This window comes from Antechinus flavipes, chromosome 2 (assembly GCF_016432865.1).
Source record: "Antechinus flavipes isolate AdamAnt ecotype Samford, QLD, Australia chromosome 2, AdamAnt_v2, whole genome shotgun sequence".
NCBI lineage: Eukaryota > Metazoa > Chordata > Mammalia > Dasyuromorphia > Dasyuridae > Antechinus > Antechinus flavipes.
The window spans coordinates 364,842,849-364,856,727 of NC_067399.1; the positions used below are offsets into that span (position 1 = coordinate 364,842,849).

The 13,879-nt window shown below is 32.7% G+C and overlaps 1 protein-coding gene across 4 annotated transcripts in view; it reads right to left on the reverse strand.

Moving 5' to 3' along the window:
• The window catches only part of RAPGEF6 (Rap guanine nucleotide exchange factor 6), a 240,557-nt gene that overhangs the window by 19,782 nt on the left and 206,896 nt on the right, over positions 1–13,879 (reverse strand). For 3 of the 4 annotated variants that reach the window (XM_051978209.1, XM_051978211.1, XM_051978210.1), the window contains 3 exons: positions 13,656–13,876; positions 9,305–9,496; positions 7,433–7,567 (listed from right to left, as the gene is read on the reverse strand). In XM_051978209.1, the coding sequence (XP_051834169.1) occupies positions 7,433–7,567; positions 9,305–9,496; positions 13,656–13,876 (548 nt within the window). Of the gene's footprint in view, positions 1–5,084; positions 5,196–7,432; positions 7,568–9,304; positions 9,497–13,655; positions 13,877–13,879 lie in introns of all 4 variants that reach the window. The other variant, XM_051978208.1, reaches the window with a different exon arrangement.

Genomic DNA, 13,879 nt, shown 5'->3' on the forward strand with positions numbered 1-13,879 from the left:
ATAGCAGAAGGCCCCTTTGTTCACATCCTTCTCTAATTTTCAGTCTCTTCCCCTATAAATGGTTCTTCCTTAGGGCCAACAAACCTTAAAAAAAAAAAAAAATCACGATTCCACTATCCCTTCAAGCCAATGTCCTCAAACTCTTTTCCCTTTCATAGTCAAAAATCTTAGCTAAAAGTAGGATTATTCATCAACTCTATTTCCACCTCTCATTCAGTTCTTAATCTTTTGGAATTCAGTTCTAAATCCTGACTTAATCCTGAATTTAAAAATGCTCCAAACAAAGTTACCAATCATTACTTAATTACCAGATATAATTCTCTATTCTCAGTTCTCATCTTTCTTGACCTCTCTGCAATATTTTAACATCTATGTTTCACATTTTCCTCCTGGAAATTTTCTATTTGGGCTTCTTTGTCACTGTGTCTTCTTGTTTACAGTGTCTTCAATATCCTTTGCTGAATCCTCACATATGTTCCCGTACTTTTACTACAAATGTATCCTTTTAAAGCTCTGTCCTGGTTCCTTCTGTCTGTCTCTCTCCCTCTCTCTTCCCCCTCCTTCCTTCCCTCTCTGATGTCTATACAGACGACTCCCCAATTCTTAGATACTATCTATGAACTCCAGCTCCAAACACTTAACTACTTATTGTAACTTCTGAAATGTGTATAATATAGGCATCTCAAATCTGACTTCTAAATAGAATTCATTATCTTTTTTTCCCCCAACATCTACAGTGGCTAGAGATCTAATATCATAGGTAGACAGACAATACCTCATATTTGGCCTCAGACTAGCTGTATGACCCAAGGAAAGTCACTTAACTCATGTGCCTTGGTTTCTAAAACTGTAAGATGAGATACAAATACAACCTATCTTACCTGGTTATTCTAAGCAATACTAACACAATGCCTGGCACAAAATGGGTGTTTAATACATGCTTGTTCCCTTCTCTCCCCTTCCAGTGATTCAGCTGAGTAATCTTAAGAGCCATTCTCAATTCTTTACTCTGCTTTATTCCCACCACTCCCAAAATTTAGTTACTTAACCAATCTCAAAATTCCTACCTCCAGGAAATCTCATATTTTTCCTTCTCTTCCCACAAGTTGGCCTCAAGTCTCTCTCTTCTGCCATTCTTCATCTACAGAACTGCCAAAATGGTGTTCCTAAAACACAGATCTGTCTGACCATGTCATAAGAAAGCGTAATGTCTCCCTTCTGGCTTTAGGATAAACTTTTCCCTTCACAATTTGATTCTAGTCTACCTTTCCTTTTTTTTTTTTTTTTTGGCTGAGGCAATTGGGATTAAGTGACTTGCCCAGAGTCATACAGCTTACAGCTAGGAAATGGTAAGTATCTGAGGCCAGATTTGAATTCAGGTCCTATGCACTACGCCACCTAGCTGCCCCTGGGTTTCTGAATCTCCCCAGCTGCTAGTGTATCACCCCAATCCTAAACCTATCATTTTAAATCTGTGTAATTTAAATTTTTAAAAATTATTTTTATCTACTGTATTTGCTATTGTTATCTCTTTCCTTTAGTTTAAGTTTTTAAAAATTATTTTTTATCTATTGTATTTGCTATTTGTTAACTCTTTCCCCTATACAATGTAAATTCCTTGAAGGCATGGATTTTTGTTTCTGTTTTTATATATCCAATGCTTGCCACACAGAAGGCACATTATCACTTACAATAGTCATTTGATTGATTGCAATGTAGTTTTTCCAGGCCGGATGATGAACATGTTGAAGTTAATTAGGTATTCTCTAATCATCCCTTATTTATCTGAGGTTTCACTTACCTATTAATCAATTCTGTGCTATCCTTAGTACAAATAAATGAAATCCTGTGTTGTCAAGTAGAACAGGTCACATCTACATGATCTCAAACTTTAGCCATCCCAGATTCCCTTAGCAGATGTGTCTGTTTAGACCAGCATGACAAAAAGAAGCTTAAGGTTGGATAAAGTCAGTCAATGAAAAGCCAAGAACATATTAATTAAGGGTCATGAAACCCAAGGAATAAAAAGGGCAATGCCAAAGCCCCAGCATATTCTATAACAAAATTTGACTTAGAAATTCATGTGCTAAGAAACTTAATGTTTATATTTATCAGAGCATATAAGCATTCAACCAAAAACAAAACAACCACAAACCCTAAGAAATGGTCATTCAATTTTTCCAAAAGAAATAACCTATTGAATTCTATTTATTCTCCCATATTTTCTGATGTTTTTAGTCCATTTTCTTGAGTCAATGTGGATTTCTGGCATGAAGATAGGAAAGCAATGTGGCAGACTAAAATTAGCAGGAAACTAAGGTAGTGCCCATCTACTCCTCCACTCATGAATATGTAATTTAAAGAAAAAAAGAATGTGTTCTTATATAAATCTAGTGTCCCAAGGGGGAAGTGGATTTACGATACTCTGTTGAAGTCTGGTTAAAACCATAAAGTTTTTTCTAAGACAAATGATCATTCTTCTATGTGGATTCATTCAAAGGAAAAAACAGTCTTATTCATTTGGAGATAGTCAGTGCACCCCACATAAAAACTAATACTTTAACAGAAGATAGAGCTTTAATTATTGTACAATTGCTATCATTTTGCAAAAAAAGGAGAGAAAAAGCAACTTAATAATAAAAGGGTTATCAATTAAAAACTAAACATCTATAGTCAATCATCTTAAATATGTGTGCTATGTTCACAAAGGTGAATGGGCCACAGTATGATAAGATCAGAATAAATGTTTCCAATTAGTAGAAAAGAAATTCAAAGTACAGGCCTGAAAAAAAGTGACTCAGCAACAATCTCTCATTGTTCAAAGAACTGCACTCTTACATACTAAATGACATGAGATTTAGTTTTTTAAAAACCTGACAGACTTGTAGTCCCCCCTCCAACAAAAAGTTTTCAAAGTACTATATCCATGATATTGATATAACAGTAGCTAGCACTGACTTGCTATTATTATAGAATAATCATGGACACAATTAATACATAATTTGTATAACTCAGTATCCTAAAATCAATTATGGCAAATATTAAATCACTGGTTTTCAAATCACAAAATCCAAATCAAATAAACTTATATAAAATTACCTGATCTATTGAGATAATTATTTTCAAATTCAAACATGAAAAAGGAAGGCTACTAACTTTTTTATTCCACCAGGGATTATTTTGGTTATTACATTTATGGATATTTTACCTCAAAATCAACAGATTACAGTTTTGTTGGTTTGGGTTAAGTCATCATAATCACTGCAAATCATACATGAAAAGAATGGGAAATGTTTGCAAAATGACTTTTAAAAGTAGTGCCTCAAAACTTTGCAAAGGAAGAATCTCCTTCAAGCCTATAATTCTTCCTAACAACATAACAATTTAAATTTATGCTGTCCTTAGAATGAGGACATACAGTGTCATTCTTCATTTCTCCTCAAGTTTGGGGAACATTTTTACAGACACATCAAAGTTAAATAATTACTGACAAATGAGATTTTCATATAAAATTGATTTAGTTCTTTTTATATACATATAATGAAATCAGAGGAAACAATGACTTAAGGAATCTTATATTTTATATGAGAGATTTCCTCAGAGAAGAAATTACTAATGGCACTGTCAGAATTAGAATCTAGATTTTCTGGTAACTGATCTATGGCTTTCCCTTTTCTTAAACAAGAAAGAATCAAACAACCTCTTTAAGATCTACCTGAAAAAAATCTTTTTTTTTTCAATCCTAATATATGAATGAGATGACAGCACTTCAAGGGAAATTTTATAAGTTTTATAAAAATATATATATATGTGTGTATGTGTGTGTGTGTGTGTGTATAGTATTTAAATATACATAAACATATAAAGTATTATCTATCATTCCCCTCACTTACTGTATTCTTCTGAAGACACATCTTACTTATGATATTCTCCTTAATCACCTGAAATTTTTAATCTATTAAACAACAGATTTATTAAACAAAATTAAAGATACTCAAATAGAGGGAGGACACGATTGTAAAAGCAAGTAAAGCAAATAAATATTTTTCAAATTGGTTCCCAAAAGTTAATTTTAAATAATAAATCATCATCTAGTTAGTCTCAAGGAAATATGGTCATAAACAAATTTAATAGTAGAAATCATTTGCTAACTATATCACTGATATTTGGAAACTTATTAAGAAGGAACTTGGTTTTCTGAAAATTATTATTAGGATTAAATAACTTCCACATCCTATATCCTATGTTGCTGCATGTAGGACAGAAAATATAAAAAATCTGCCAGAATAAATATTATCTTAATATATTAATAAAACAGCATGTGAAAATATGGCATTTTAATTCCAGATTTTTATTTTTTTATTGCTACAGAAATTCTAACCTTAGCACTAACATGGACTAATAATAAAATATTCACAAGTGCAATTTCTTTTTGCCTAGACTTTCTATATGAACAAAGAATGTAAACTATTAAGAATTTACATTCATATTAATAATAAAATAATAAATAATGAAATAAATTCAACTCTAAGATAAAATAAATAACAAAATAAATAAATATTTTTAAATCACATCTTAGAGTGTCTTCCTTCTTCTAGGCTTGAACGGCAAACAAAACCAGTTGAAAGGGTCCCTGGAGTGGCTAGCTGTGTTGGAGTTGTCCCTTTCTTTTTCATCCCTGATGAAATATCCTTCATTATTAGCCTTTTCCTTTCCAGAGCTCTCTGGGTCTTGAATGGTATCTGCAGTCTCTTCCCTTAACTCTAGCCTCTCCCTCGATGGGGTCCTTTCCCTAAATCTTCTAAGTACAGAAGTTATTCTCTTTCTGGTTGTGCTCTCACAATCTGGCCTGTTGCTAGTTTCCTCAGTGGCATTCTCCATCCTGTCTGTTGCTTTTTTGTCTCTAGTTTCCTCAGTGGTATTCTCGATTCTGTCTGGTTTTTTGTCTCTAGTTTCCTCAGTGGTATTCTCGATTCTGTCTGTTTTATTGTCTCTAGTTTCCTCAGTGGCATTCTCGATTCTGTCTGTTCTTTTGGCTGTACTGCTAATAATCTGAAGGATTTTCTTTTGCAAGTAAACCCCACCTATTCCGTAGTTTCGAGGGCCACTGGTCTTGGTGCTGGTTTCACTGGTAAGACATGAGGAGGACCCATAAAGGTGCAGCTGGCTGCCATGATCAGAACTGATATTGTCAACTAGAAGGAAATATGCAAAAACTCTTACTTGGTCAATTAATTTTTTTCAATTGAAATTGTCTGACATCTATAAAAACACTATCATTTTTATTAAAGCTTAACACTAGATGAAGAATTAAGAAAGTTAGCAATCTACAGTATCAAAGTACTAGAGATAATGTAATACTTGTGCAATTTTACTAAAATAACTAAAAGTCAGTACAATACATTAAAAATACTTTGACTAAAATGAAATTAGTGCTTCCTTGTGGTTAAAAGCAAGTTAAAGTAATATAACAATTTAGAAAAAAATAAAGATTCTAAGGAAACTAGCAGAAAATTAATTGGAAATCATATGTCACAAGAAAACTTCCTTGAAAACTTCAGTGAAAATAATTTGACAAGAACACTTAAGTAAAGCCTCACAAACTCTATATACACACACACCACACATACACACATATATAACATACATATATATATATATATATATATATATATATATATATACATACAGAGAGAGAGAGAGAGAGAGAGAGAGAGAAGAGAGAGAGAGAGAGAGAGAGAGAGAGACAAAGAGAGAGAGAATGTGTGTGTGTCAATCCTCTTAAATTAAGTCTTGGGAATAATAAAACACCATAGGTCTTTATAGATATTTTTTAAAAAGTTTTGGGAAAAAATTTGAAAAGAGATTCTCAAATAATCATTTACTGTGTGGATAATTATAATACCCAATAGGGCAAAATTCTATACATGGATATAAAAAAATGAAACCAATCTTTGGTTGGAAATTAATTTTGTGTTCATACCAATCTATAAAATCATACTCAACTACAGGCTATTGAAAGGCATGTGAAATAAATTGAGTCAAATTCTGATCACTATAATGGTAAAAGTAGGACTTTCCACAAGGAATAAGGAGAAAAATAAGAATTTCTTCTATCTTCCATTTCTCATGACAATGCTGTCAGTCACAGTCAGGATGATGTTGCTATGAGGTTGCTGTTTTTTAGAAAAGGTCTATATAGGGACAGCTAAGTGGCACAGTAGATAGAACACCAGCCCTAAAGTCAGGACGACTTGAGTTCAAATTTGGTCTCAGATACTTAACACTTCCTAGCTGTGTGACCTTGGGCAAATTACTTAACCCCAATTGCCTCAGCAAAAAAAAAAAAAAAGTTTGTATGTTTCAATACTAAAGGCCTCTCTCTTTGTAACAAAAAATGTTTAGAACCTCTCCACTAATACCAAGTTCCCTTCAAAAAATTGTCGGAAAGTGGTCACAGGGTACTAGCTGAGGAAAAACTTAAGCATAAGGTCCCCAGTTAAAAAACCTCTTAGATAACAATAAAACAAAATAGCAATAAATAATTGCATTGTATCATGATCCTATTGCATAAAAAAAAGTGCTTAGCACATATTAACCTAATTTCATTTGACAATGTTTATTAGTTGACTTTCAATAACCATGGGCTGTTATTTTGCCTAAGTATATATAAACATTATAGGTCTAAAAGGGGTGGTGCAAGAGTCACAGGTATGTGATGCACATATACACAGAGAGATAATGTCATTTACAGTCTAATGAATAAAACATTTATTAGAAACCACCAAACCTCAATTATTAAATTGAACAATGGCAAAGCTATGTTTAGACTATTCAAAAATATAATTCAAAAAAACCCAAATTATTCAAGAACTTTGTGTTTTAAGACTCCAGATTCAACAGTTATTGAATTTGTACACATTTGTGAATATGTTTATCAAAGTGGTGCTATTTTAAATTTTGTAAATTAGTTTAATATTTAAAAGTTGTAGACAACTAAAAATCAACTTACTACTTTGTTTCTAATTTTATAGTGATCTAAAAATAATTAGTGAAAAATACTATTCTTACTTCTTCACAATGAAGTATTTATAAGTAAATAATGTGAAAAATGTGACTGATAAAAAGCATAAAGAAATAATATGTATCAAAATAAGCAGAACTATGGATTGCATTTTCTTATTTCAATTAAGCTGTGAAAGCCCACAGTTAGGATTTTTGTTTGTTAGTTTATAGTAATGAACCTTAAAATTTTTTTAAAAAAATTTAGGATTGATATAAACAAGTAAAAGATTTAAATAATAAAATAATAAAAGCTGTACTTCTTCACTAAAAATCTGTGAACACCAATTTCTTTTAATTGAACAGTTCTAGGGAAAAATATATTGGAATTTTATTAACAAAAGATGTATTTCATGAGATTCTGCCCTACCTTTGCGAGGTGACCCTTGAGGAGATGCAGGAGGGCTCGAATGCAAAGAGGATGCCATTGATAAAGTGTCTTCTGCTAGTTTCTTACCACTTACTTCTTCAGACATTCCTAAAATTTTCTGTGGTGCACTAGTACCTGAAATAAAAATGAAAGAATGATACATGAATAAAATTTTCCAATTTTTATTTGACATTTATCTGAATAACTAAAGCCATGACACAGAATGACTATTATACTTAACTGAAATGTGTAAATGACAAAGGATACTGAATGGTTTGCTAATAGTATACAGAGCTTTTCATCTCTAGGTTTCCAATTAAAATTCAGTCTATGTCAGCAGTGCCCAGAACTTTACAACTTTTCCTTTTATGGTAGTCCAAGGAAATTTGGTAATCTAAGAGCAATACCCTATCACTTACAAATAGACACCATCCCTATATCTCCACAATTTTATCATTATTCAGTAACCTTAAAAGAGAAAGAATGGATCCCACAACAAGGTTCTAGTTCTTCTCCTCTTGTCTCTAGGGAACCTATGTCAAAGATACGTATGTCAGTGGCAAAGTGTGGGAAACTGAACTGAAATTACCTGTAATGTTATATTGTATAAACAAACAAAGGAGGCTAGAGAATTGTCAATAGAACCCCTTGCATGAGCACAAAATTCATACTGAAGGAAAAAATTAAATAGAAAAAAATTTTACAGAAAATTAGTAGGTAACTAGCAGAGGGAAAGGATGGGAAGAACATATTCCCTACTCCTAAGGGGTACAGAAAGGATGTCTAATGCTAGCTTTTCTTATTTAATTTCCATGTGGAAGAGCTCTAGGAATGCAGTGAAGATTCCATTTATTAGAACTAGAAATATCATAGGACCAAGATAGATAGGATATCTGTCCTCTATATTAAACTCTAACGTGTATCACAGGACTTAGAAAAAAGTGAGACCTTGATGATCAAAAGGTCCAGAAAGATTAAGTAATCTAAGGTCACACAAATATAAGAGGTAGAATTTGAATTTGACCCAGGTTTGCAAGTTCCAAAGTCAAAATTCTTCCTACTATATAGCACGGTTCTTCCCTAATAATCTTTTTTTCAGATGTAGATAGCAGGAAGTGATTAGTATTTCAGGATTCATATAAAAAAGATCAATTTATTTTGTGCTTCACTGACATAAACTTGCCACATGATTTTACTACCTTATTCTGTATGTTCCCCACAAGCAGCTGTGCAAAGCAATATATGATTAGAAATAAGTCAAACTACAGATATAATGAGTGTAGTCCATTCTTTAAAAAACACATTTTTCTGAATTTCAATCATATAACTTGACAGAATTTAGAGCTATAAGTTACTACAGGTCATTTAGTTTCTCTGATCTTTCCCTCTTATAATGCAAATAAATAAATTAAGGTCCTGAGAAAAGGAGAAATAATTTTTTCATCTCATTTGAATTGCTTTTATTAGGACTTAGTGAACAAAGATCTTTGACTCTTAACCAAAGTAAATGAAATGGCAAGCATGTATGAAAGCAAAGTTCCAGGCATGCATCAAGAATTTAATCAATGTATGAATTGTTAACACTGTAATTTATTCTTCACATTTAGAGTAGTAACAGGTATAATGACAGTAAATCAGTATTGCCTAAACAAATTCAGCTCTTTAATATTCTATTATTTCTAAATTTACAAAGATCTCAATTTCTGAATAAGAATGGTGAATATTTCCAAGATATCGTATAAAGGAAGAAATAAAACCGATCCACATATTATGCTAGAACTGAAATTAAAATTCAGATGTGGCATGTAAGTAAACAAAAACTCTAACCTCTCAGATTAAAGAGATCTCAAAGTGTTAACTATATATACTCACCAAAGGCAATGTGATCTTTTGTTGGACCCTTTTTCCTGATGGGGTACAAATTAACAGCAGGAACTTGAAGTACTTGGCTCACTCTGTTTGGCTGATGCAAATGGGCTTTTGTAATTTGACCAACTGATCTCATAGGTACTGGAGACATTTCAGATGATTTTGTTGATCGTCTTTCATTTAAATTCTTGGTCACTGTTATGTATAAATAGGAAGTCATCTTGTATTCTATACTGCAAGACTTAAACTCTCACTTAAAACAATAATTACATTTGAAGAATCTCAAAGTTTAAAGTAACTTCAAAGGCCACAAGGTCCAACTTAGAAAAAGAATCCTCTCTACAACAGTTAGTAAGAATGAAGAAGTATTAACCACATACCAATACTGTGGTCTAATTCTATGAAAATAAAGTGACAAAGGGCCCTTTGGTCCAGAATCAGATCTTATTTACATCTTAAGTTATCATTTTATTATAAGAAGCTTGGATTTTAACTTAAAAACATTATTGGTCAGGCAATGTTATGAAGGCTACATTTATAGTTTAATTGTCTCATAAGGAGTTTAATTTAAAAATATAAAAGTTTCATTTTTGCATTTTTTTTCTAGAAACAATTACATACACTAAGTACTTTGTGAAATGTTTGCTGTAATATTTCAAAACTGCAAGTAAAGTTGAAAAAACATGAAATATAAAAGTTTCACCGTTTTCATTATTACAGTCAGTACATGGAAAATAATCCATCTTTTTAGTGATTGTAATGGGCTGAGGCTTGAGTTGATGCACTGAGGTCCCAAGCACATGAGGCTAAATAGTAATTGGACCATACTCTATTAATATATAATCTTGGAGAAAGAATGGCCCCCGCCCACTCTTTGTGCAAGTCCTGATGTGTTGTATAGGAAATGACGATTCTGGTGGGTGGAGGCAGGGGAGTGGAAAAGGAAGGGGAGGAGAGCTCAGGCCCCACTTTCTCTGCTAGCTGGCTTCCTGTCGCAGCTGCCCATATTGCTATCACAATCTTTTTTCACCTCTTCACTTCAATAAAGACTGAAGATTTTTCCCTTAACCTGAGTTCCTGACTCCGGCTGATTTTAAATATGCGGTCATTACAAGTGATGTCTGGTCTTTCATTGTGATACAATATATATAATTCCAGTAATAAAGATTCAACTTCAGAATAATCCAATCTTCCTTTTTTTTACCTTCTTTCAAATGCTAAACCAACAGCATTGATGAATTACTCAATGATACATAAAATATGGATTATAAGAATTATGCTGGATGTTAAGTGACAAATTGTTTTCAAAGTCTACATACTGGTTTTTAATAATGGTAAAAAACTGAAGAAAATTGAAAATCCATCCCCTGAAGAATGTTTTAACAAATTATGGCATATGAATATAATTTTATGACTTATGATAAATTCAGAGCATGGGAAAACTTGAGACAAAGCGAGAAGCCAGAATCAAAAAAGTATGCAAAATGACCACAATAATTTTAAATGAAAAGAACACTAAAAGATACAAAAATTCAGATTAAATGCAATAACCAATACTGGTTAAAAAGTAAATACTTACAATTTTCTCCTCTCAATAAAGAGGCAGTAGAATAAAGGTAAGAACTTTCAGATGGAAACATATGATGGTTTTTCCTTTGTTAAAAAGGGTGGCTCCATGAGGTAAGGTAAAGTACTGGGTGGGGGTGGGGGGGGGGGGGTGGGGGAAGAAGGGAAGAATTGAGAGATAGTCCTGGGAAGTGATTGTGGTATAAAATCAATAAATTCCAGTTCTTATGTGCCAAGTGGGCACTGGAGGGCACAGTGGATAGAGTGCTAGGCCTGAAGTCAGGAAGACATTTTCCTGAGTTCAAGTCCAGCCTCAAACACTTACTAGCTCTGTGTGACTTTATTTGCCTCAGTTTCCTCATCAACTGGAGAAGGAAATGGCAAACTCTTCCAGTATCTTTTATAAGAAAAGCCCAAATGGGGTCATGAGGAGTTGGACATGATTGAAAATGACTGAACAACAACAAATCTATCAAAACTGTACTAAGTGCTGGGAATACAAAGAGAGGCAAAAAAAAAAGGATTTCCCTCAAGACAAAAACCATCAAGGAAATTTTTTTTTAAAGAAGAGGAAGATAGCATCACTACTAGGCATGAATATCAAAAGAGATTCAGGAAAAAAAAAAAAGGAAATGACATGACCTGTATGTACAAAAATATTTGTAGCAGCTTTCTTCTCAGGGCAAAACTTGGAAACTGAGGGAATGGCTAAATGAATTGTGGTATATAACTGTAAAGGACTATTATTGTTTTATGGGAAATGGTGAGCAGGATATTCTCAGGGAAAAAAAAAAATAAACCTGGAAAGTCCTCCATGAACTCAAGTGAATTATACTGTATGCAAAGTAATAGAAATGTTCTGGGATGATCATCTATAAACAATTCTGCTATTCCCAGCACTACAATGAATGATCCATGACCACTATGAAAGACGTATGATGAAAAATACTCTGCATACTGAGAAGAAACTGTATCTGAATACATAAGAAGACTTTTATGAAAATGTTTTACATGACTTACATGTGGTTTCTTAACTGTGGATGGGGAGAACCTAGAACTCAAAAATTTTAAAACAAATGTAAAAAAACTGTTTTAAATTTAACTGAGAGAAAATATTAAATAAATCAAAATCAAAATAAAATCAAAACATTTGAAAAAAATAAAGAAAGAGGAAGACATTTCTGCTATTCTCTTTGCTCCAGGACTTTTGGAACTTTTTGTTTGCTTGTTTTTAAAGTCTGCAAGCTGTTGCTGTAGGCTATAAAAACCTTACTTATAAAGCCTTACTAATATAGTAAGCTTATTCCTCAAAACTCTGCCTATTTAGTCACATGACAAACTTGACGGCAGATGTTATGATCTTTAAGAATTATTTCCTTATGTTTTTCAAAAAAAATTATTAAAATCTCCCCTATACAACAACAACAACAAACCCTCCCAAAGCAAAAAAACTCAAAATACTAGTTCCTCAACAGAACTATTTTTCTGCTATAAAAGACAATTCATCTTGGAATGTTTTGCTTTATCTGCTGACGTTAATTCAACTGTTTATTGATAAAGGCTATGGTAGACATTACTGATGCTATGAATTAGAAAGATATAGATCAGGGAAATTTCCAAAAGAGTTGTCACTGAACCCAAAGTGGTCCTTTCTTTTAATCTTAATTTTGGAAAATTTTAATTGTCAATATTATATTTTCGGTTTAAATCAAGGCTCTTTTTTTTCTTTCTCAATACTGATTAACTTTTGTCATATCCATATTTTATTCTTATCTGTCTTGAGATTTTATTTATGAGAAAAACAAAAGACTAACTGTAACAAAAGTGACTTAGCCAGGATTATATAGCTAATTGTATCTGAAGCAGCATTTTAAATATAAGTCTTTCTGACTTCAAGTGCAGGGACCTACCACCATATCATGGCAAAGGCCGTTTCCTTTTTGTGCTGGATTCTGTTAACAAATGTAATTCAATTTGTTCAAATATTAGGAAAAAGTTATCTGGAACATATGTCTTTTTCTTTTTTTTTTTGTTTAGCAAGTACTCTGTACATATTTTTTATGTCTCATTTTTCTTTTTCCTTGGAAGACAACTTCAGCCATGGAACTCACAGTTCATCAGTAACCTCTGCCCTAGGACCCCTCCTTCTAATTGGGAGAGGGGATGGATCCTCCCAAAATCATCTTTTAAGGTAGTTGTCCAGGCCAGTCATCTTTTTATTTCCCATCTAGTATTTCGTTACTCTGGACTTCTCATTGATACAAAATACAAGGTGTCTTCCCTTACTTAACCCCTATACCTTTTTATGTTTTCTTTTATGTGCTGTATTCCTCTTTAAAATGATATGCTTCAATCTGCATTTTCTCCATAGTTTTAAAAAACAATTTTTTTTGTTTTTTATTTCTTGTGGTTTTTCCCATTTGTTTTGATTTTCTTTTTTTCTTTTACAACATGACTAATATGAAAATATGTTTAAAATGATTATACATGTTTAAAAAAAAAAGTCATTCATCAAGTTGTATGGAATAAGAGGAAAATAATGACCTAACAGAGAAAAATAATTTTTTTAATGCTCATTTTTCCCTTTTAACTCTAAAATTTAGTTCACAAAGTCTTTTCAATCACTACCAAGGTCCTTTTAGTACTTTTCAGAGTACTTCAAAAATAAATTATCTTGGTATAGTTTACATGGAATAGTAGTCTTAGTGTTCAAGTCGGGGAAGTAAAAATTGGTTCTTCCTTTTGTTCTGTTGCTACAGAAACATATGAGGCATGCCCTGCTACTCACAAGTACTATATGCAGGCTCCCATTGCAGAGACATCATCTGGAATTTTTCCTCATTGGTTTCCACATTAAGGTTGGCGAGATACTGCTTCACTTTCCTGGCCATCTGAGCATCCTCATACAACTTCTTGGCATTCAGCAGTGAGCTTCGGCGGGCTCGTTTTTTGTGTGCTCCTCCCTGAACATCCAGCATGTTTGAATTTGTGCTACCCTGACTCAATGACCTA